Source organism: Psammomys obesus, unplaced genomic scaffold (assembly GCF_907164565.1).
Source record: "Psammomys obesus unplaced genomic scaffold, mPsaObe1.curated_primary_1811, whole genome shotgun sequence".
Taxonomy (NCBI): Eukaryota; Metazoa; Chordata; class Mammalia; order Rodentia; family Muridae; genus Psammomys; species Psammomys obesus.
Genome location: NW_026592118.1, coordinates 15,939,226 through 15,963,791, shown reverse-complemented (window position 1 = coordinate 15,963,791; position 24,566 = coordinate 15,939,226). Strand labels below are relative to the sequence as shown.

The 24,566-nt window shown below is 44.3% G+C and overlaps 1 protein-coding gene across 6 annotated transcripts in view; it reads left to right on the top strand.

Moving 5' to 3' along the window:
• Gsap (gamma-secretase activating protein) overlaps nt 1-24,566 on the top strand; it is a 138,397-nt gene that overhangs the window by 41,621 nt on the left and 72,210 nt on the right. For all 6 annotated transcript variants that reach the window (XR_008720768.1, XR_008720767.1, XM_055612982.1 and 3 more), the window contains 7 exons: nt 708-785; nt 5,690-5,782; nt 5,929-6,146; nt 8,661-8,730; nt 9,267-9,349; nt 13,732-13,785; nt 23,825-23,953. Coding sequence is in view for 4 of the 6 variants with exons in the window: in XM_055612982.1 (XP_055468957.1) it covers nt 708-785; nt 5,690-5,782; nt 5,929-6,146; nt 8,661-8,730; nt 9,267-9,349; nt 13,732-13,785; nt 23,825-23,953 (725 nt within the window). In the remaining 2 variants the exon portion in view is untranslated. The remainder of the gene's footprint in view (nt 1-707; nt 786-5,689; nt 5,783-5,928; nt 6,147-8,660; nt 8,731-9,266; nt 9,350-13,731; nt 13,786-23,824; nt 23,954-24,566) is intronic.

Here is a 24,566-nt window from a genome sequence, read left to right as displayed (position 1 = left end):
TCTATCTATCTATCTATCTATCTATCTATCTATCTATCTATCTATCTATTTATCTATCTATCTATCTTACTTTTTATGCCCATACACACAAAAGTTTAGAATCCCACAGCAGTGCCTTATGTTACTGGGGTATTAAATAAAGTCATAAAACTTTAAGTTTGTTAATGGAACAACTAAAATAATTTCAGAACTAGCTGTAGACATATTCTTAAGTACTGTAAGCTTGTGCAAGTCATTTTTATGTGTTCTCAGTAATTATCGCAATGATTCCAGTCAGCACGTAGATAGAATTAGAGGAGTAGAGAAGGCTGACACAGTTTCATAGGCAGCTTGCTCCCCTCTCTAGCTAAAGGTGAGACCGTGAGCTGGAGACATCTTAGAGGTGTTGGCCAAAACCGTACCGTGTAGGAATGAGCACCGTGATCCCCTCTATCTTAGATGGTGGAGTAGACCCTACCATCGGACCCTCCCTACACAATCCGCTCCTCACGGCCTGGCTTTCTGCCTGAGCTGGGTATCTGCTCCTCATGGCCTGCCCTCAGATGGTCTGCCTTAGTGGCTTTTGGGGAGCGAGGACACTGTGAATTCTAGAAGGCAGCAGGTGCTTGCCTGTTACTGAAGGTTGACACTGTTGCGCAGCGTGAGGTCAATACCAGCCTTTTGTTTCTGAACTTATCTTTCTCTGGTTTCACGTTCTTCATTTGCAGGGTACAGAAAGACCTTCACTGCTGCTGCTGGGAGTGCTGACTCACATGTGACAGAGGGCATTACTTTTCTCAATCTTGGTGGGTAGTCTGGTTTGCTTTTCTGTTGCTGTGGCAAACACATGACCAAAAGCAACTTGTGGGGGGGGGGGCAGGGGAGAAGCTTTATTTTGGCCTACACTTCCACATAGCAGTCCATCATCACTTAGGTTAGTCGGGACAGGAAGTGACATCACCAAAGAAAGAAGTCAGGCAGGAAGTAACATAGGAGCTGAAGCAGAAACCACTGAGAAATGCTGCTTGCTTACTGGCTCTCTCTCGCTCTTGATCTCTGCCTCAGCTTTCTTTCTTTTTTTTTTTTTTATTTTTTTCTTATCAGTTACATTTTATTAACTCTGTATCCCAGCTGTATCCTGCTCCCTCATTCCCTCCCAATCCCACCCTCCCTCCTTCATCTCCACCCTGCCCCTTTCCAAGTCCACTGATGGGGGGGACCTCCTCCCCATTCATCTGATCCTGTTTTATCAGGTATCTTCAGGACTGGCTGCAAAGCCCTCCTCTGTGGCCTAGCAGAACTGCTCCTCCCTTGGGGGGTGGGGAGGTCAAAGAGCCAGCTCGGCTTGCTTTCTTATACTTTGTAGGCCGACTTTCTCAGGGAATGCATCTTCCACACAGGGCTGTGCCCTCCCACATCAATTATCAATCAAGAAAATGCCCCCACAGACTTTCCCGCAGGCCAGTCTGATCGAGGCAATTTTTTAGTTGAGGGTTCCCCTTCCCAAGTGACTAGTTTGTGTCTAGTTGACAATAAAACTAATCAGCACAGAGGTTATGGCGATGGACCTCTCTCTACTCTGCTCTCCCAACACGTGCTCTGTTCAGCAGTCACTCTCTGCTCCAGCATTCACTCATTTTCCTTTCTGCAACTCCGTTTTCTCATACCTCTAAGACATGGCCTATGGTAACAATCACTGACCCCTTTAAGCCTGAGGGAAGAAAGTTTTCTCTGGCCTGTACCCTTCTCCGCTTAGCAGCTCTTGGGATTGAAATGTGTCTTCCGTTTTTTAGGCTGTGAGCTTTCCTATGACTTTGGAAGCAGGCCTCTTGTTAGTATGCAAATGAGCACGTATGACTAAGATGTTCCCTAAGAGCCTGTGAGAAATTATACATCAGGTTGACCCTGGACTGTAGAAGGCAGAAGGCCTGTGGTCAGTTGTCTTGTTCTCTCCCGCCAATTGTAAAAGGCTTGCAAAAGCCTCCATTAATGACTTGTAGACCAGCTTAAGTGAATTGTTTTCTCTAAGTTAATATGGTGAAGGGAACCTTATTATTAGGTGTGAGTGTATTAGGGGATTCGATACGGTGGAGGCAGTATAGAAAGGGTTTACTGCATCTCTGTACTGAAGCAGCTTTCCCAGCTGCGTGGAAGGGGCGCACAAAGCATAAAACGTGAGTGGTGATAGCTCGGGGATCTGCTCACACACGGGAAGGACTCAGTGTTTAAAGAAGGCAAGCTTTGGGTTCACAGAACATGATTCTTTCATATATTTTGCTACCCCTGCTTGCCAGTCCATCTGCTTCTATGACAAAGGTTTGGCAAACTGTGCAGAAACTAGGAGATGGGAGAACGAAAAATAAGCCCCTAATTTTCAATTTTATTTTAATTACTCAATTAATTAATTTAAAAATTTTTAATTTATTTTTTATTATTACAATTTATTCACTTTGTATCCCAGCTCTAGCCCCCTCCCTCATACTCCCCTAATCTCATCTTCCCTCCCTTTTCTCCTCTCATGCCCCTCCCTCAGTCCACTGATAGGGGACTGAGATAACCTAGAACGCTGGCACAGATGTAGCCCATGGCAGCTCAGTACTCAAGTGGGTTCGCTAGTAAGGGGAACAGGGACTGTCTCTGACATGAACTCAGTGTTTGGCTCTTTGATCACCTCCCCCTGAGGGGGGAGCAGCCTTACCAGGCCACACAGGAGGACATTGCAGCCACTACTGGTGAGACCTGATAGGCTAGGGTCAGATGGAAAGGGAGGAGGACCTCCCCTATCAGTGGACTTGGAGAGGGCATAGTAGGAGATGAGGGAAGGAGGCTGGGATTGGGAGGGAATGAGAGAGGGAGCTACAGCTGGGATACAAAGTGGATAAACTGTAATTAACATAAAAAATAAAAATTAAAAAAAGAAATGCTCAACTTCCTTAGTCATCAGGGAAATGCAAATCAAAATGACCCAGAGATTTCACCTTTTACCCATCAGACTGGCTAAGATAAAAAACAAGTGACAAAACATGCTGGAGAGGATGTGGAGAAAGGGGAACCCTCCTCCATTGCTGGTGGGAATGTAAACTTGTAAAACCACTTTAGAAATCAATCTGGAGCTTTCTCAGACAATTAGGAATAGTGCTACCTCAAGGTCCAGCTATAGGCATATATCCAGTTTTCTATTTTAAATGATACTATTCATATCTTTTGCTAAGTGGGACAGTGAATGGCACATTTTGACATGGTCTTGAACCCTTGAGAAATGGCTTTGGAGGGTGTGGCTCTATTGCTTCCTGTGATGAGGGAGAAAGATAGAATGGGCTCCCGAGTCTGGGCCGTGGTTCCTATCAGCAAAGGTCTATCAGTGCATGTCTCAACAGTGACGAGAACCTATCCTATAGCTTTCCAGGGCAAAGGTCTCTTCCTTTTCTCCTGCTGGAAATAGAAAGGCCAGCATGATTCAGTCTGTGGTCTTGCACAGGACAGAAATACCAGAGATTGTGAAAAGTCTGTCTCACACAGTTGTCTTTCCTCCTTAAGCATCATGTATTAAGAGCTGTAAAGTTGTATCCAAGATTTAAACTGTTCTTGAGGGCATTTTCCTAAGAGTTACTTTTTTGAGTAGTATGTTTTGCTATCCATTGCTTTTAATTTCCGTTTATTATTATCCTGCTGAAAAGCATTGATTGAAATATAGAGACTTAAATTTAGCAGTACTTTTCCTGGGAAAAACACACAGAAATTCCTATTCACTTCAGATAGGGCAAGAACAGACCAAATAAATTATTCCACCCAAGTCCATCTTGGTAAACCAGTGTGTTTATTGGGATCACCTATAGGAACATGGATGAGCCTTCCCTCCATGAGGAGTGTAGAGGAAATAGCCACACAACAGCATCTGTAGAAGCCAGGCATCTTATAAATAAAAGCCACCACTTAAGAAATAATGCAGGTCAAATATGTTTACATAATCTTGATCCTTATGACAGTTGTGCCTGGAATGATATTCCCATTTCCCAGTCAATGAAGCTGAGGTTGAGAAAGGGATAGATTTGTGCTTTCTTAGGAGACACTCTATCGATTTCCATCTCTGTATAACAAATGACCACTGAGGTAGGGTTTACAGCAGCACAGGCATTCTGTTTCCAGGCTGGAGCTCAGACACCGGAAGGGTGTGCTGAGAAATTAAAATCAAGTGTGAGCAGCGCTCTTTCCTTCTGTGGTGTCTGAGGAAAAACTTCCTTCCTGCTTTATCAGACACTAGAGGCTAGGTTTCATCACTCGAGTTGCTTTGTCACCCTGTGGTCACCTTCTGCAGGCAAGTTCCCCTCTCCCTTCCTCTTAGTAATACTTTGATCACACTGAGTCTGCCAGGATAATTCAGGATTCTGTCCTCATCTCCAGGTCCTAGTCAGGTTTGCACCAGTTTCTGTTCATCCAAAGTTAATCTAGGGCAGGCAAGCTGGCTCCATGGGGGAAGGCTCTTGATCCCAAGCCTGACCCAAGTTCAACCCCAGGATGGATCGAATCAATAGTCAGACAAGTCATTCTCAGCATGTACCCCCTACACAAATAAATAAATGTACTGAAGCATTTTCTAAGTAGACACGGCCACAAGCCCTGAAGATCGGTACACAAGTGAGGGCCAACACTGACTCTGCCACCAACAATTGTGCCATTCCTCAGTCCCTTACTGTATTTGCAAATGTCCTCTTGCCTGGGATATAGCATTGCCCCACACGGTGGTTAAATAGTCATGCTAGGAGTTAACACAGATCATTGGATATCCATACCGTTGCTGTCAGATCACTCAAGAAATTTCTTTCATTTGCTCCAGTAGTATGGCCACAACAATAAGTTTTGCAGTTCCTTGCATTATACTCTTTAATGATACGTCATTCCTGTCTTCTGAAAGGATGCTTTAATTGATTAGAGTTTGATATCCTCCCTCCTTCCCTTTCCACAGATGCCTTTCACAGAAATGACTAGTGTGTGCCTCTTAGAGAAAGGAGCCCAGCTAGCTGACTGATAAAGGAAGTTTCTTTTATGAATTTCACTGCTCTGTTTTTCTGAGACCCTAGGAGCATGTTTTTACATCATGTCTCAATTTGGGTACATGTGTTATGAGTATGCAAATGTCTGTGGTGTAGGAACTGTGAAGGTGCCAACTCTAGGTGCTAGGCACACAAGAAAACCAATGACTACTGCGCAGAATGTCATGGCTTCTGGAGACATGCTCTTAATAAGTGTCAGTCTTCAAATTTCCTGAACAAAATGATGATGATGAATGGGCCAGTATAGGAAACTGCATTTCATAGTTTCCTCATACTGTGAAAAAGATCAAGAAAATTCCCATTATGTGCTATCCCCAGCATATCACATTAAGGAGTCATTTTCTTGTTACTTGATATTTTAATTTCTAATTTAATTCTAAATTCACATAAAGCTGCACTTGACTCAGAAACAAAACTAAGGAAATAAAACAGCCATGACTTAAGTGTACAGAGGATGAGCCATACACAAAGCCGGTTAGATCTGGCCTCTAAGGTGAACATACTTTCAATAATCTGATCACTTGTTACTGGTAAAAATAAATAAACAAGTAAATAATGCTGTTTTGCTACATTCAAAGAAAAACATGCTGTTCGGGGGTTTATGTGCACCGGGATGGATTGTATCCCACGTGGATGACTCCAGTCTCTCTTCCCTACAGGCTACTTTGTGGCGGTTTACTTACCTGGTCATTTTCTTCATTTACTTAACACTCATCACCCAGACTTGATCTGCCACAGTCTGTTTCTGACAGGTACGGTTGTAGCTTATCTCAGCCTCCTTAAGCTCATACTGACTTTAATAACTGTCTGGGTGAGAAGAGGTTCTTTTATTTGACAATCTGTCCTTATTTTATTTTATTTTATTTATTTTATTTATTTTATTCTTTGTGTTTGCTAGGAAGCAACAAAATGGCGGCTGTGCTACCTCTGAGTCCTTTACAGTCCCTGCCAGGGTCCCTGATACTGGACTGGCATTCTGGCAAGGTCTATAGAGCCACCCTTGACCAGTCATACTTGATGTCCTTCCTGTGGAATGCCCGCCTAGACTGTGAGAAGATGGCTGCATTGCACTGTGTGCTCTCCTGTGGTCGAGACCCAGGTTTCCCGGAAGGCCAGGTGAGAAGATAGCTTGAGCTTAAACACCAGCAACAGACCGCACCAAACATACTTACCTCGTGCTTCCAGAGGAGCAGAAGTCAGTTTTCTTGGTAATGGCATCTTGGTTGGCTCCCTGCCAGACCTCAGGGTGTGGTGGTGCATCTGTCTGTCCTTTGAGTACAGTTGTTCCCTTCATCTGCCATTTCACTTTCCGTGACTTCAGTTAGCTTAGATCAGCTCTGGCCTAATACTGTTAAATGGAGAAGCCCCACAAAGAGACAATTCAGAAGTTTTAAGTGGCATGCTCCTTTTAGTGCAATGAAATCTTGTGCTGCCCTGCTCCACCTGGCCTAAGATCATGAACTGTCAGCTTGTCCAGGGTATCCATGCTGTATTTGCTACCTGCCCATTCATCAGGTGTTTCATATACTCATATTTTACCTGATAATGGCTGTGATATAGATATAAAATGTTTCCTTCAAATGAGAAGCTGAAAGTTCTTGACTTACTGAGTAAAGAAATGAGTGTCAGTGTTGCTAAGGTTTGCTGCTATCTGTGATTTCGGCATTCACAGGGGCTTTGACATGTGTCTCCTAAAGATAAAGGGCAGCTACTTACTCTAGTCTCTTTCTTGCCCTCTGTTTTTCTGAGCTGAGGTTTTGTTCTGTAGCCCAGGTGGTCCGTCCTTTGTGACTCAAGCTGGCCTCACATTTGAAGCAGTTCTCATCAGTCCCCCAAGTGCTGGGATTTCAGGTGTGAGCTCCCAAATGCCGCACTCTACTGAATTTATGTAAACAAAATGTTTACGTTTGTACAAACGTAATGTTTACGTAATGTAAACAAGTGCTCCAGAGACACTGTCAGCACATAATGAGTTTCTCGGTTACCTGTTTTTCTGTCCTTGATTGGTATAACATATTACTAAAGGGCCAAACAAGGCGGTTATAGTCCCTTTCACCTACAGTCCCAAATGTTGAGTCAGGAGTAGTTCTGTGAGTTCATGGCCAGCCTAGGTTACATAGTAAGTTTGACGATATCTTGGACTATAGGATTAATTCCTGTCACAACCTTCTCAGAAGAAACAAACACTGAAGGTCTAAGATCTTGTGGCAAATATTACATTTTGAATAAGATATCATAATTTGTATCAGATAGTGCCATTTATGAAGCACTGTTTATTTTGTCACTTACTTTTTTGAAAGTATTCTTTAAAGTTGGGAACACCCCCATCAATCAGTGATGACTGGGGTTAGTGGTTGACTAGTTAATTGAAAAAAAAAAAAGTCCACTTACAAAAACATAAAACATAAAAAAATATACTTTTATTTGCTTACCTTTGGTGTAGACTAAGTCCCGCTCTTTGTGAATCAGCTAACTAAATTTCAGTCATTTTTCTTCCGTCAAGCCAATGCTAATGTGTTATCTCTGGCTTTCTTCCTTCTTAAAAGGAAGGAAGGTTTGTGTGTGTGGGTACAGGCTCATGTGTGTCTTCATGTACATACACACATCTATGTGCCTACATGCGGAAGGTCAGAAGTAACGTTGGGTGTCTTCTTGGGGTTACGAACACGTGCCGCACCCTCACTTTTATGTGGGTTTCAGGGATCAGGTACTCAGGCTTGTGTGGCCATCACCTTACCCACTGAGCCATATCCTCAGCCCTTAACATATTTCTTCCTAAGGAGATCAGTGACTTAGAGAACCTTGTAGACATGCTTTCACCCAATTTTTTTACAGTTGTTTCCTCTGCATCTGGTGACTTAGGGTTTTAGAATCTACATCTAGTCTTGTCATGTTTTCGAAACATGATTTTGAGGCTTTCCACAATAAACAACTTTTATTGACGCAACAATGCTCTTTTTGCATCTGCATGGCACTTGTCTATAGAAATTTTTATTAAATTGCCTGTGTAAAGATAAGCACAACTGGCACAGTCCATTTAGAACAAAGCATCCTGTTGAGAGTGAGCTATGTCTGGGCAGGCCTTTCCTACCCTCAGTTATCAAGCCGTTGAACATCGGGAGAGAAATTGTGTGAGAGACTGCACAGGTTATCTCTGTCGGTTGAAAGGGGCATACAGAGGCACTCCTTTTCGCTAAGCGGTGTGACAACATTCACAGTAATGGCTGCATTGGATCTTAAAAGCGGGTTCTTGTCTCTAAGCCCAGTGGTTTTGTTGTGCATTGCTCTCGTGTGCAGTAGATCTCTTGGTGACATCATCCATTCTTCCAAAAAAAAAAAAAAATGCATATTGGGTTGAAGAAGGTTTCTCTGGATGCTACCCAAAAGCTCCTGTTAAAAGGCTATATAAAAAGCGCCTTATTTACAATATTGTCATACCTATCCAGGACTACATTTGTTTTTAAGCTGGAAGTAGATATATTTTCAGGTCATTCCTGAAATAGTTGTAGAATTTTAAAAAGTCATTCATTTATGTATTATCTATCACTTATCTTTGTACTGCTTTGATGGGACAGAGTACAGAGTACAGCTTTAGAAGCCAATAGAGTTCTATGGCCTTTCTTTTTAAAGATTCTTCAGTGGATTTCTGAGCAAGCCTCTGCCTGCCATTCGTTTGACCTCATTCAGGAATTTCTAACTGGTAAGTGTTGCCAAGGCTGCACTTTAAGCTGTATGTTCAACCCCTTTGCTTGAGGGAAGGCAGCAAGTTGACAGTGGATGCCTCTGTCAAAATGCAGTTTAACAGTGTTTTGTTTTTCTTCTTTTTAACTTCATTGCAATCAGTGGCTAATTAAATTCCATTCTCTTGTGGTTTTTGCAAGAAGCCGTGGTTTTCAGAGACCAAGGAGATAAAGATCAGATTTTGATTCTGTAACCTTATTAACAAAAATTTCAGCAAAATGCATTTTTCTTAGCCTGGTTTTTATATTGATTGTCTCTGTGCAAGTGGTATAATGTCATCTGTGTAGAAACAGTACTGAATGAAAACATTTTAAAATACTGTTCTTGTCGTAAAAAGGAGAATCTGAACATCGAAGCTGTAGATAAAAATCGTAATGGTTAACCTCCTGTGACATGAATGAGGTGATGAAAACGTATTGGTTTACTTGATTTGCTTAGATGACAGTGCTCGCTCCTCTTCTTACTGTGTCATTTCTCTCTGAAAAACCTGCTCAGCCTCTTCCTATTGGAGCGTGTATCCAGAGCTGGCTGATGTGGACATGCTGTTACCGTACTCCTCTGTGCTGACTTGGGACACAGTAAGTTCACAAAGTCATGGTGGATTCGCCACCTTGGGTCCAGGGTAGACCTCTCCCTAACATTATGGAAAACAGTGTTATAATTTCACTTCTGTTTTGACTGACAAGGAACTGAGCTGAAAGTTCTGGTCAGAAGGCATAAACAACCCTAATCAGAAAATCCAAAGTCTAAATGCTACAAAATCTTGAACATTTTGAAAGTCAACATGATGCCACATATGAAAAATCTTGCCACATAGGATATGCGTATTTGCATAAATATATCCCATATACACACATGCACACACACACACATACATACATATGTATGCACATTCTGAACTGCAGATGCAAAAAGAGTATTGTTGGGACAATAAAAGTTGGATTCTTTCGGAAGACTCAAAGGCATGTTTCTGTGTGTATGTGTTCTGAAAGAGAAATAATTTTCATGTTTAGATTTCTGTTCTATCACTGAAAGACCTCATGTATATGAGGAACTTCAAAATCTAAAATGTTTAAGAAGCCCAAATCTGAAACACTTCTGCTGCTGAGCATCTTGGCTCAGGGACTCTCAGCCCGAAGGAGTCTCTGCCATTGGCTAGAAGCATTTACATAAAACAATAGATTTGATGGAGCACACGCAGGGCCATCGTCACCCTTTCTACTCGCACGCAGAACAAGACCTCAGTGATGGTATTTTATCACAGGACATTTTTATTCCTGCGTTGGCCGTTCTCAATTTTTTTAGTAGGTTTTTATGAATAAGAAGTGGCTCGACCACTGTGGTAATGCTTGGTAGATTTTGACTTCAATGACACCTTTTCCTATTTTTATAAAGATTTATAAGGGAAATTAGGCAGCTTAAAAGCATCAGGACAGATCAAAGTCACCCTTCCTGTCAGTCTGGACTCCTTCCTATACAGTAGTTAGTGGGGCACTCGGCTTTTTTTTTTTTTTTTCAGTGTGTTTTGACCCCGGGCTGTGCTCTTACCTGGGTGTTGTGTGAGGCCACCGTCCTGGTGGGCAGCAATTCATTTGCTCACCTCTCAAGGCTCTCTGGGGCACAGGCGACTTTGTAGACACAGACAGGGTGACACCAGTGTCTGCCCTTTCTCCTTTCTTAGACAGTGGAGCAGCGTGTTTGGTCTTGAAGCAGGAGTTATATTAAAAAGGTATTTAGAGCAAGGAACTTAATTTAGGTGACAGGTATTGGGAACTCTGTACTTGGTAAGTTGTGACACTTTTCATTTTGTATTTTGTCTATTTCCTAGCACAGTCAGTGGAGACACATAAAGAGCCCATGTTTAGTGCAAGCCTGTAATTCCACACTCAGGAGAGGCCTAGGCAGGAAGATCTTCAGTTGGAGTTAGTAGTGAGACCCAGTCTAAGGAAAAGGAGAAATTTTCAAATGTGTTTGATTTATTTAATTTTTTTCTGTTTTTTTCTTTCTTTCTTTCTTTCTTTCTTTCTTTCTTTCTTTCTTTCTTTCTTTCTTTCTTTCTTTCTTTCTTTCTTTTTTTTTCTGAGATATGGGCTGATGTAACCAGATCTTAAATCCCTGATCCTTCCGTCTGTCCCTCCCACGTGCTGGGATTACAAGCACACGCCACCATAGCTAGCGAATATGTCTGTTTAATTTCTAAGTTTTTGTGTTTTCCCGGAGACCTCTGCTTGTCTTAAGGATTATAGCTAATAGATTTCTTTGCTTCATTGTAAAGTTGCAAGAGGAAAGACCCGGGCTTCTCCTTTTTCTAGGCGTCCAGGCTGTTATTTTTCTTTAAACGACTTATGACGAAAGTCTAGGCGGACTCTGCGGTCGTGGGGCAGGAAGTCTGCAGGCTACACCATCGGGTCAGGAAATGCTCAGCAGCTCCCCCTGCACGTACCCGTTGCTCTTCTGTCCTGCGTGTGGAGTGTGCAGAGGCAGTGTTGGGACCCTGGGCTGTGCTCTTACCTGGGTGTTGTGTGAGGCCACCGTCCTGGTGGGCAGCAATTCATTTGTTCACCTCTCAAGGCTCTCTGGAACACAGGTGACTTTGTAGACACAGACACGGTGACACCAGGAAGTCCCACAAGAAAAATGTAGAGAAACCCACAGCTGTAACCTCTATACACTAGACTTTTTCTTGGGGTTTACCGAGTTTCTTTAAAACTTCTTGTGGTTTGAATAAGTTACCTTTAAAGGCCTTCTCTAATCCCAAAGCTCCATGCATTTATTGTCATCTTCAGCAAGGACCCGTTCCCTTCCCTTGTCTACAGTCATCCCCACTGCTACAACCTTAAAAACTTACCACAGCAGAGAATAACAAGCTCTTGAATCTGAATGGAAAGATTGACTTGGATTTCTTTTCTTTTCTTTTCTTTTTTTTTTTTTTTTTAATTTGAGACAAAGAATTCACTATTTAGCTCAGGCTAGCCTAGGAGCCTCTCAGTGAGACCCCAGGTATACAGCACCACACCTACCAGCAACTGGATGTTTAAAATAAATACTATATTTTTAAAAAAGCCTAAAAAAAAAAAAAAAACAAAGGCCCCAAACCATACATTGACTGTAAGCAGACCCAAAGTCTATACATTCCAATGGACTTCTATACAGTTAAGCAAAATACTAGAAATTTAGAGTGCTCTTGCTTATAGCTAATTCTAAGTTGTGCACTGTAATTATAGTTATTTTGAGATATTACTGTCGTGCCTTTTGAAGTGCCATTTTGAACTCATGTAAATGACTTTTGTTGTCGCTGTAACAAAATAATACCACAAGAAAGAGTTTAAGAAAGGAAGGGGATTGCCTACAGTTGTAGGGATACAGTCCTTCGAGGTGGAGAGAGCGTGGCCGCGGACAGCTGGTCATCCTGCACCACACTCAAGAGTTAGGGAGCAACAAAGGCTCCTGCCCCGCTGGGTTCATTCTCTCTGGTGATGCCTGTATGTAGGACACCTCAGTTCACCTAATTTAGAGAACGTCTCAGGCATGTCCAGAGGCCTGTCCCTGTGGTCACTCTACAGACTGCCGAGTTGAGAATCTGTTAACGTCAGAGAACCTAGAGTTGCAGCGCTGCTTTGAGGCGCCTGCTGCTGAGCGGTGATGAGTGGCACACACCTAGTCCTTAACATGGGTGTTCTGTGTTCCTGTGGGGACTCAAGAGCTCGGATGCTCTGAGAGTTAACTCCTGCCTCACGGGCGGCTTTCCTCTCATGGGAACACTGTGCCTGTAATGTCCAGCCATTCAAATGCCAATCAAACATTTGTACAGAGCCCTCCTAGATTGTTTTCTAGTGACATCTGCATTTTGAAGGAAATCTGAATTGACTGGCAGAAAGGCAAGCTACAGAGGTAACACACAGATATTTTTTTTCATAGTACCCAAGAGACAAGGGGAATTTGGGAAGTTTATCCTTTTGTATTTGGTCCCTGAACCCTTTTTTTTTTTAACAGGAACAGGGTTTCATACAGCCAGAGCTGGGCTCAGACTTACTGTGACGCTGAGGATGGCCTTGAACTCCTGATCCTCCTGCCTCTACCTCCCTTGCCTGGGAGTAGACATTCAACACTCTTGGCTCACCAGGCTTGCTCTAAGGTTCATGAATTAGCAGAATTGTGTGGGTGGGTGGCACTTCCTGGCATGAACTGTGCATGTTTTAGCTTGGCCATTGGACTGTGCAGAAACTTTTTATGAAGTGCTGTCTCTGCAATCATGGCGGACCCCAGGGTGTGCGAATTCCATTGACTTTGGTTCCTTCTAGAAAGGAAAGGACCAGCTAGTTCTACAAACAAGTGAAAAAAGGCAGAAAGGGTAGGTGGACAGGTAATGAATTCGATGACTTTAGTGGTTCAGATATAATTTGCCTTTTTATTCTTAAGTGGAAATGTCTAAAAATATAGTATTTGCTCTGTATTTTCTCACAATAATTGTTCCTCTCTCTTTAGAGTACCTGTCAGCTTTTATTTAAAAAATAATTCAAACAAAAGAGAAAAGAAAAAAGAAAAAGAAAAAGAAAAAAAAAAAAGGAGGGAAGGAAAGAAGTAGTCAGGTGCTATGGCGCAGTGCATGCTTTTAGTCCAGCACTCAGGCGGCAGAGGCAGGCGTAGCTCTGAGTTCGTAGCCAGCCTGGTTTACAGAGTGAGTTCCAGGAGGGCCAGGACTACACAGAGAAACCCTGTCTTGAAAACCAAAACAACAACAACAAAACCAACCCTCCCAAAAAAGAATAAAAACAAACAAAAACAAAGACTATTTCCTTGTCCAAGGCAAGAGAAACACTGTGTCCTGTTATTTTTTTCATACTAGGAAGTTATTTAAAGTAGAGGTCATCCCACAGGATGCAGAAGACACTTCCCGAAGGCCTAGGCATGGGGTGGTTAACGTGTTGCCTGCATGTTTCCCCTCCCACCCCCTTCATAGGAAATTCCTGGAATAACGCTTGTGAAAGAAGAGCTTCCGCTGCCTCTCCTGAAGGTAAGTCCCTTTCGAAGAAGGCAAAGCCTGAGGGGACATCTGCCGCCCCAGCATCATCATGGTTTCAGGAGGTAGGGCAGCCTGGCAGAGAAAGCTGGGGCCTGGAGCAGGGGTGGCTGAGGAGTCCTTCCGCAAGGACTGAGGAACCAGTCGCCGACGTGGTGTCGTGTCAATCCTTAGGACTGCTGTTTGAAGACAGGAGAGGATTACAGAGCCCAACCGTGGACCACATGCCACAAGGCCTCTTAACTGAAGGAGTCTTTAGAGAGGCTGGAATCTGTTGCTCCATTTGTAGTCTCTCCTTCAAACACAGGCATACAGACACACATGCGCACACTCACATACAATACACACCAACACATGAACACACGCATGCCCCTATGCCCCCCCGCCCCCATTTCCAGTTATGAAACCGTTAAGTAAACTGAGCTGGGATTTCCTTGCGGCTCAGAGCAGCCTCTCCAGCCCTCAGAAGTGGGGCAGTGGCTCGCTGTAGGGCCTCCCTCAAGCTCTTCCCTGTCGTGATGGGGCTCCGTGTCTGTCTGCATTCTGCTGGTGTCAGGGTACAAAGGGAGGGCGAGGGCGGGGTGAGGTGAGCAAAAACAAAAAACAAAAAAAACCCCAAAAAAACGTGCACTTTGTTAAAAGCTGGGGGTCCTTAGCACGGTTTCCCGGCAGCTCCTTTGTTGTTTTTGGAGTTGCTTCTAGTCATTACAGCCCGGCCGAGCCTGGGAAGTCTGTTTCTGGCAGCAGCGGCTGCTCCTTGTGCGAGGCCTTTTGTTTAACGTTTGATTCTTTTGGATCCTTGGGGACACGTAGTGTTTAAGGTCCGGTAATGTACTAAGGTAACAGTGGGCAGATGGAGGCTGGCTTGGTGGCTCCAGTTTGGGGCATTTCATTACCTCCAGACACCATACAAATGTTTTTCTGGGGAAAAATAACTTGTTGTAAGGTGGTTGTGTCACACATGTGAGATCTGGGGTTTAATTCCCAGTACCACGTTTGTTTTTTGTTTTGTTTTTTTTATCCAGTTAAAGATAATATTTTCATTTTATATCTTCTTGTGCATGCAGTTTGTCTTTTGGTTTATTCCCCTAAGGTTAAAGGTTGATATGTCTTACGGTAAAACACTGTAGCTCTTTTTTATAGCTTTGACTTCTTCTTCCTAAACTATAATATTCAACAAAAGTTGTGGTAATTTACACAGTCCAAAGGACTTAGGGGCTGAAAGAATGACTTGGCAGTTGAGAGCAATGTTGCTTCTCCAAAGGACCCAAGTCTGGTTCCCAGGCCCCATGTAAAGTGTCTCACAATGGCCTTTGGTTCTGGTTCCAGGGGACCCAGCATCCTCTTCTGGCCTCTGTTAGCACACACATACATGTGGCACACACACAGAGATACACCTACACGTACATAAATTCAAGACCAAAAGCTTTTAGGAGTTTGTTAGTCTTAGCACAACCTTACCAACTTTGTGTGTTTTCATTTTAAAAGTAAGTATAAGGGAACAATGAGAAAGTCCTTTTTGTCTTTTTTTTTTCTTCTTCTTCTCGTTGGCTTACTATAAGCCAATTGATTCTTGGCTCACAATAGTTTTATCAGTAGCATGAAGTGTCCTCTGAGTGCACTCCCTCCCTCCTCGTCAAGTCCTTCATCTAATGCTGTTGTCCAGTTGTGTCTCCAGTGTGATGGCTTTAGGAGGTGACAACTATGGCCCTTATGTTTTTGGATTGATCATCGTCATTTTTTTTAAAGATCCATGAGACCCAACTCAATTCTTCCTACCTCATAATGTCACCAGGAAGACGTGGGCCCTCGACAGACACTGATTCAGCCACCCCTGTGGATGTCCCAGTTTCAAGAACTGGAGGAATACACGCCTGTCACTTATAAGCCATGAGCTGATGGTATCTCATTATAGGAGCTGACTGCACCATGACTTGGGGACCTGTTAGGGCAGATACACCTGTTATTTTACAGGAAAATTGTCACTTGAAGAGACAAAAGGCATTCTAAATGGCTTACCAAATAATTTTTAAAAATTTATAAAGACATGTTATGGGCAAGGAGCTGGAGAGATGGCTTAAGAACATTGCTGCTTTTGCAGAGGACCTGGGTTCAGTTCCTACACCTCCATGGCATTTACAACTGTCTGTGTCTCCAGTTCTAAGGGTCTAGCATCTCCTGGTCTCTACAGGCAGTAGGCATGCACATGGCACACATGTACCTATATACTTGCAGGCAAACATTCATATACATTTATTTTTTTTCATATACATTTATAAAAATCTTGGTTTTTTTCTTTAAGTCATCATCTGGGATCAAGGCCCATGGTTAAACAAATGTTGTCAAGAGTGACCTTCCTATGCGTGGCTTTGATCCTTGGTAAACTATGGCTTGTTCTGGGGAAGCAACAACGTGTAAAAGGTTAAAAATTGCACCTGATTCTATAGTGAGAAGAGAAATCATTAAAACTATTTCACCACAGGAAACCAAAGAGGAAAACTATAGCTTACTCAAATGTAAGGGTAAAGAAGTGATCATGTTTCAAGTAGTCCCGGGAACTGGGTATTTTTACCAAAGTAGTTTGTAAATTCAGCCCCCTTCCTTCCTTCCTTCCTTCCTTCCTTCCTTCCTTCCTTCCTTCCTTCCTTCCTTCCTTCCCCCTCTATCTCTCTCTCTCTGTTTCTCTTCCCTCCCTCTTTCCCTCCTCCCCCTTTATTTTTATTTCTGGTTGTAGGCCTTTCAGGCAGCCTCCTGTTATCTAACCTGTCCTCCCCTTGATCTGGTGATTGTCCTTCCCTAGGCTTCCCAAGGGTCCAAGATCCCAAGTGTGCGCCACATGCCTGGCTCAAAACCAGACGAATCCTTCGTGTACTTAACCACTTATTCAGAGATTACTGAGCACCTGACCCAGAGACTGGGAAGGCCAGAGGACTTGAAGCATCCCTGCTTATTAGCCTTTGCTGCAGTCTGTCAGGGTGCAGAGCTCCTGAGCATCTGGAAGAGGGCGGTGCTTGCTGCCCACGCTCTTCTCCACCCAGACATTGCTTACATGCTTCTTCGTTCAGAGTGTTTTCAATGGACAGTGCAAGAATATACACTGCTTGGTGGAACACAAAAGGCGCTGATTCTCCTGAGAGCCCCAGAGTAGACAGATGCCATCATTTCGGTAAAAGATTTGCTAGCAATCTGAAATGTCGGCACAACCACCGTTTTGAGTCTTTAGAATGCTTGCTTTGGCAAAAACGAAGCATTGTTCCAAATGTCAGCTGGTTCTGGGGGAAATGGTGATTTTTCCAAAGTTTCGATTGCATATGTGTCCTGGGAGAGTGGATTTCAGCCAGTTCAGTTAATACTGGGAACGTGATCTTATGATACCGCACAAAGCAGCATTATTTATTTATTATTCACAGAGCCTCAGGCTAGTGAACTAATTCTTGCCATTTCTGTAGAGATTGGATAGCCAGACTACCTACCTCCTAGCTTTAAAACTGAGATGTGGACCCAGCCAGAAATTTGTTATTTCTGTTCCTTTCTTATCAGCCACTCTGGGCTGGGCTTCTCTTATTTGTTCTTCTGGTACTCATCCCCTGAGTGGCTGGAAAAGAACAATGAGCAGTTCAAGGTGAGCACAGGTTACGTAACAAGAGTCTGACTGAAACAGAAAGACAGAACACCAGAAAGAGAAAGAGATTTAAACATTCAGTTTCTAAGGTTGCAAGGCGGGAACATCTTACTCGACACCGGCTTTCTCTGGCATATGCTCCAAGAAAGCTAACTGTGAGAGAGATGGCCATAATTATCGAGTACATTTAAAATAGTCCAGCCCATTAGAAACAAAACAGAATGACCGATAAAACTCCCTGGTTGGGTCAAGGAAGTGGAAAATTTGCCAGACCCTGGAGCAGGAGGAAGCTTATTTATATTCATGATACGTGTGTAAGATATCTGTGTGTTTGCCGCTATCTTAGTGGTTGGCCTCAGGAAACCTAGCCATGTGTCAAGTGGAGGGATGCCCCTGCAAAGGGCTTAGTTTAGTATGGTGCCTTTCAAGCTTCTGTCTCAAAGACATTTTTCTGTCGCACTTTATCTGTAATGCACACACTGCTGGATTTCTCTGGGACGTAAGTAGAAGTTGGCACTGAGATGAGGCCCATGGAAGACCTATGCGTTCACTCTGCTCAGAGTCCTGGGCCCCAGAGCAAAGGCCTCTCTCAGGATGGGCCTCCTCCCCGAAGAAGATGCTGATTAACCAGCGGAAGTAGGAGCAAAGCCAGAGGGTCTTTGGGAAATGAGAGGCAGATGTTCCCTGCTGACAGCGCCTGGCGGATGAGCCAGTATCACAGGCTCTTTTTGTTCTGTTTTTGGATCAATTGGCGATCCAAATCGTAAATGGGAAGTGGTCTCTTCATGCAGCCAGCCCTTTCGTTTAATTGAAAGTTGTGGTTGGTCACGTGTGGTGATTGCTTTAAGCACCCTTAGAGACAAAGGGAGATTACTTTTGAGGAAGAAAAAAGTGAAAAATTAAAACTCCTTTTTGTGCAGAAAAAAAAAAAAAGCTTTTTGGCCAGCTTCTTAGACCAGACTCCAGGGACTAGCTAAGCTCTTAGACACTTTGTGCGTAAAGCGCTTTTTGTATATTTTTAGAGATGTATTTATTGTTATTTCTGTGGATGTGTGTGTGCCTGCATGTTTGTATGTGCATTACGTGTGTGCAGGTGCCCGTGGAGGCCCATTGGATCCCTTGGAACTGGAGTTACAGACAGCTTTGAATTGTGGGTGCTGGAGACTGAAGCCAACTATTCAGTATGAGCCTCCAGTACTCTTAGCAGCTGAGAGTACTGAGAGTCTCTCTAGGTCTCATTTTTGCATCTTTAAAAGAACACTGGGAACTAGCCACGGTAGTGGTGGCACAAGTCTTTAATCCCAGCACTCAGGAGGCAGAACTGAGTGAGTTTCAGGCCAGCCAAGGCTACATGGTGAGACACTGTCTCAAAACAAACAAACAAACAAACAAACAAACAAATAAACAAACAAACAAAAGACTCCAGTGAATTCTTTTCAAGGAGCTGATATGTGTATCTTAAGACTTGTGGTTTTCACTTTGCCTTGTCATTCTTTATAAGGGCAGTTTTTGGAGACTTCCCATCTCCCTTTTAGTCAAGTGCCAGTTGGGAGTGAAGGTGGGGCTGGGAGGGACACACCCAGGCACAGTATGAGGTACTGAGCTGAGCTGATTGTGTGGGATGCACACGTTCTTTTTGTTTTGTTTTTTCCCCTTCTCCTTCAAGGCACAACATCTAACTTTTTTTTTAAGTAGAGTAAAAATAAAATAGAAGCCACTTTTATTCTCTGGGCAAATGAACATGTTGGCATTAAGTTAGAATCTGGGGTTCCTTGAAGATTGGCCTTAACATTCTCTAACCCATCTCCTGTTTCTACCTAATTACAAGTCTTCACATGGTTGTCTTTATCTGCCCTCAGCCGTGTGGGCTGAGTGCTGTGTACAGGGCAGGAGGCTGTCTGAATTACGGGGACATGCTCAAACCATGTTTTCAACCGTGGGTGATGATCCCTAAGGATCATCCAAGGAACCTGAAAGCCTCATGAGGCTTCAGACTACTCCCCCAAAACAGTTAAATGGAAGCAGATGGCAGTGTTTCTTCTAATGGGTGGCGGGGGGCCGGAAATCGCAAGCTAGAGGCTGCTGTCCGCCCCAGACAGTGAAGGGCTCTTTTGATCTTTTCTCAGCTTTCCAATGCCTTGCTGCTGATCCAGACCCAAGGTTTGTATTCTAGTCTCACAGTTTATCCACCAAGAGCCCTATTGAACATACCATCTTCATCCTTCATTTTCTCAAATCTATTTCTCTGGACCTTGTGTTTCTCAGTCTCCCAAATAGGCCTTTCAATTTATAGTCATCTCTGAATGATGCAGGTGAAACATTGCCTCACTGATTAAATGCTGATGTGAATACCAACAGTAAGAGAACCTGGAGATTATGAGGCCAGCAGTCCCAGCACTCAGGGAGGCAGAGGCAGGCGGATCTCTGTGACTTTGAGGCCAGCCTGGTCTACAAAGCGAGTCCAGGACAGCCAACGCTACACAGAGAAACCCTGTCTCAAAAACCAAGCAAACAACCAGCCAAACAAACAGGCCAAGGCACTCTCTGAAAGGCCTCTAAAGTTCATACGGGACTATTTAGGGGACCTTGGACTAACACATTAAGTTTTAACTTTTGTTTAAGATACAGATCTTTTGTCTTCTATTGTGTGACTTTTCCTTGACAGATGTGGACAAATGTCTACTCTTTCCAGATAGGGCACCAAGAACAGACTAAAGAAATGATCCCACTCATGTGTAGGTTGGTGGAATGAGTTTGCTGGGGTCACCTATAGGATCGTGGCTGAGGAGTTGCTTACAGGTGCTTGGGTGATCCGGGGCAGCTGCTTCAGTGGTTCACTCTGCCCAATTGTACGCTGCTCCGTGGACTCACCATCTCTTCCAAAGTAACCGCTTAGTGATATGCAGCCCAGGAACGGGTTTCTCAAGTCTTGTGAGTTTTGCTAGCTTCCCTAGGCTTTGAGCCTTCATCCTCCCTCTAGGAGGAAATGTTTCAATTTACAAGAACAGAGACACAACACCTTTTTATTCAGCGGCTTTGACCATTTTAAGGCACGAACACTTTTAAAAATCTAGGGCAAGGTATAAAGACACCCCCCCCCCAGGAAAATCCTGTGTAAGCACACACTCATCTTATTGCCTTCAGCACAGTGGACCGGCTCACAATTTTGTTGTTGTTATTCTCGGTTGACTCAAGGCTATCAGAAAAAGAAGCTTTAAAAATATGTTTATATTTGTGTGTGGGTTTGTTTGTGTGGTCGTGCTGATTAGGAGGGCTTGTGGGATGTGGTTCTTTCCTTCCACCCTGTGGGGCTCAGGGATAGAACTCAGGTCATCAGGCTTACCCAATGAGCCATCTTACTGGCCCTCAAAGTTTTTTTTAAATGAAGAGGATTTAAAAAAAAAAAAAGAAAAAGAAAAAGAAGCCATAGTGTGAGTGAGGTCTTCTGTCAGGGGTCCTGGGCCTAAAGGGACGAGGCTGAACAACAGGTGGAACCCCAGTTTTCTCGCGGGGCTAGAAAAGGGTAAAACCATTCCAAGGTGGACTGCGGGGTCTATTGCCAAAATGACCACTAGATGGCACCACATCACCAACTAATTTTCTCATTTTGGTGCATGTATTTCATGGCCAGATGTAGGAAAACAAAAGGGCTGCAGGATTGGTCCGATGATGATGATGATGATGGGTGATGATTGATGAAGAATTGTTATTGTTTTTGACTATTATAAAAATACAAACTAGAGATAAAGGATAGGTAAGACGGGTTTGCTCTAAAAGGAACGGTCAGGAGTTACCTGAAGAAAAGATAAAGAGTCGGACCTGACCCAGCATTCCCATCTACCCTGTAAATACATCTCAGTTTTCAGCATTCTGAGATTTTTCTCTCTCTGGGAGAAGTGGCATTGGCATTTCAGGTTTCTAAAGAAAAGCATACAATACCATGTAACTCACTTTACCAAGACCCCAACATCTATGTGAAACCAGGGTTGTCCTTTCAATAAGAGCACATTAGCTACATATTTCTTTAATATTTTTAAAAGATTTATGTTTTATTATTTGTACAGTATTCTTCCTACATGCCAGAAGAGGGCACCAGATCTCATTATAGATAACTGAGCCAATGTAGTTGCTGGGAATTGAACTCAGGACCTTTGGAATAACAGCCAGGGCTCTTAACCTCTGAGACATCTCTTCAGCCCCATCTTTAATGTGTGTGTGTGTGTGTGTGTGTGTGTGTGTGTGTGTGTGTGATTGAAGTATATTTGATTCAAGTTCTCATTTATTTTTAAGTTTCTTTTTCTTTTTCCTTTTAAAATTCACTGCTCAAGGAACTTCATATATGTATTGTGTTAGCTAAGTTTTTACTCTGAAAAACACTATGGCTCGAGAGCAACCAGGGAGGGAAGGGTTTGTTTTGGTGCACGGCTATGGTCCACCATGAAAGGAGGTCGAGGCAAGACTTCTGAGTGGGAACCTGGAGTCAGGCCCTGAAACAGAGGCCTGCTCTCCCTGGTCCTGTTGGTTTGCTTGCTTAGAGGCCCCAAGACTACCTGCCCACTCACGGGGGGCTGGCCCTCCCACGTCAGTCAGCAAGCAAGAAAATGCCCCACCGGCTTGCCCACAGGCCAGTCTATTTTCGGCAAGTGTTTTCACCTGAGGTTCCTGCTTCTTAGATGGCTCTCGCTGGTGTCAGCTTGGCAAAACCCAACCAACCAGACAAACGAAAACCAAACCAAACCAGCATATAGTTTGACTGAAGCCACCTCCTCGTCTGCACCTCCACGTCCTCTCCTCTTCTCCCACCACTTCCCTCCCAGCTTTCCGAGGTTCTTTAAAACCCACCGACTCCGCAGCGCTGCGGATGTGCTCATCTGCTGGGCCATCCACGGGAGCCCAGCCGCGATGGATTGCTGATAGCTCTTTAGGTAGGGGTGGCAGCCACCCGGGATTCCGGCAGGCTTGTGCCCGGGCAGGTTTTGTGCATGCATTCGCTGCTGTTGTGAAGTCATGTGTGCACCGCCGCTGTTTTACCCTCGTCCCTCTGGCTCTTTCAACCCCTCTGCCCCCGCTTCTGGGATGATCCCCGAGGGTCGAGGGGTGTGTGTGCTGTAGACGGCTGATTCACAGCTTCGTGAGTACTTTCATCCTCCATCAAGGTGCATAAGCCTTTGGCCACTACGAAAGCTAGCCAGTACATCCATATAATTGGATCAGCCAGGAGGGAGGAAGTGGCCAGGTCTGCACCAGCGTGGTTTCTCCATGTCCTGCGATTTGATTATGTGGTGTCCTCGGCAGTAGGCTCTTAGCATCAAGCTCTGCCAATAACAATGGAAGTAGCTTATGTTGTGAGGGGATCTGTGGGACCCCATTGACCACAGTAATGGGTCTTATTTTCTCGTGTTTCTTATTCTGTTAAGGCTCTGCCACCCGGTAAGCAACATCTGTTAGGTCACGCATGTTATATCTAGCCCTGGTCAAATATTTATAAATAAACACACACACACACACACACACACACACACACACACACACACAATTGTATTATGTAAGGCAACTGATGCCAGTAGACAGGAGAGCACCACAGACAGGGAAGCCCGGAAGGTTTTGCTGCCCACTCTCACCAACATGACATATGACAGAGCATACCTAAGCAAGCCCACGCCATGTGAACGACCTCACAGACTGGGGTACAAACTCCCAGCACTGAGTATAGTGTTTGCCACTGAGTTTCCAGCTCCTCTCCCAGCCCTGCCCTGCTTCCAATCCTTGATGTGTGGTTTCTCTTAGTATAAACTGTTTCTGCTTCTGCTGCAATCCGTGTGTCCAGAGCAATTATTGTCCTGGAGCACAGGGACCTGGAAATCCCAGCGGGCGCTCACCACGCTCCCGTATCTACAGCTACCGTTACTATGTTCTTCGACATGAAATATCCATTAGCATGGTGTCTTGTCATTAAAAGGTGAATACAATGGTTCTGTTCAAAGATTTAAGAGTGAACCAATTCTGTCTGGGAGAATTCAGCAACTATTGTGAAATCGGTGTACATCGTTGCTTTGATTCTAAGGTCTTGGAAGTGAATAAGCCTAGAAGGGAAGGGAGCCTATTCCCGCCGCTATGAGTTACAAGCACATCTCTGACATAGTGTGGTGACACCACCCGCTCCAGAGGAGTCGCTCTCTGGGGAGGAAATGCCTTGAGTACAGGCCGCCTGCGTGGGCCAACCCAAGGAGGAAGTCCTCAGCTTTGGGAAGTGAGCTAGGCCCCGGAGTATCACAGGGTGGGGCTGTGCTGTGAAAGATGTTGGCCCAGAACCACCAACACCTGAGAGGGATGGAGGCGAGGCGCGTGCGTGGTCCCCATGGTATGAACCGAGGTCCCTGCTTTTCAGATTGCTGCTCTTTTTGTCTGCAGGTCTACAACCTGAAGGGGTACTGGGCAAAGCTGAGCTCCAAGCTGGAGTACATTAAGTATACGAAGCCTCACCTACACTACCACAACAGTGTTGTGAGGAGAGAGTGGCACAACTTGCTCTCCGAGGAGGTGAGCTGAGCGCAGCTAGCAGTAGAGACTGAGGGAGACCGGAAGGCAGGCGGGCTCACGCTGGCTGTGCTTCCCCCCCTCCCCCCCCATCACCAGCTGCATTCCCTCGGTGACAGCCCAGTGGGCAGGCAGGACTGACTGCTCCTGCTGCCTGTTCTTGGAGGAGGAAATTGGAGTAAGGGAAGTGAAGGGGCACGTGGCTCTCTCGTAATAGAAGAGCAATGAACAGCGCATCTCAGGTGCTGTCAGGTGACTCGAATGGCGCAGGGTTTATTCAGAAAGAGGTAGGAGTTCCCCAGCTCGTGTTTGCTGAAACGATGGGGGAGAGGGGTCAGTGAGACAGCCTGTAAAGGGGTTGGTCGTACAGGGAGCACGTGTTGGCACATGGCAGTACACACAGTAAGATGGCATAGAGCTGGACACATACCGTACAATATCCATTTCCTGATTTTTATACTGCAGTATAGTTACGTTAGATAAAAACATTAATGGAAACAGGGTGGCGGGTACCTAGGACCCCTGTACTACTGTTGTATAGAGTCCCAGGCTTCCTATAATTATGTTGTTTGATAATAAAGTTTAATTAAAAACAGATGCTCTTGTTAACACAGGA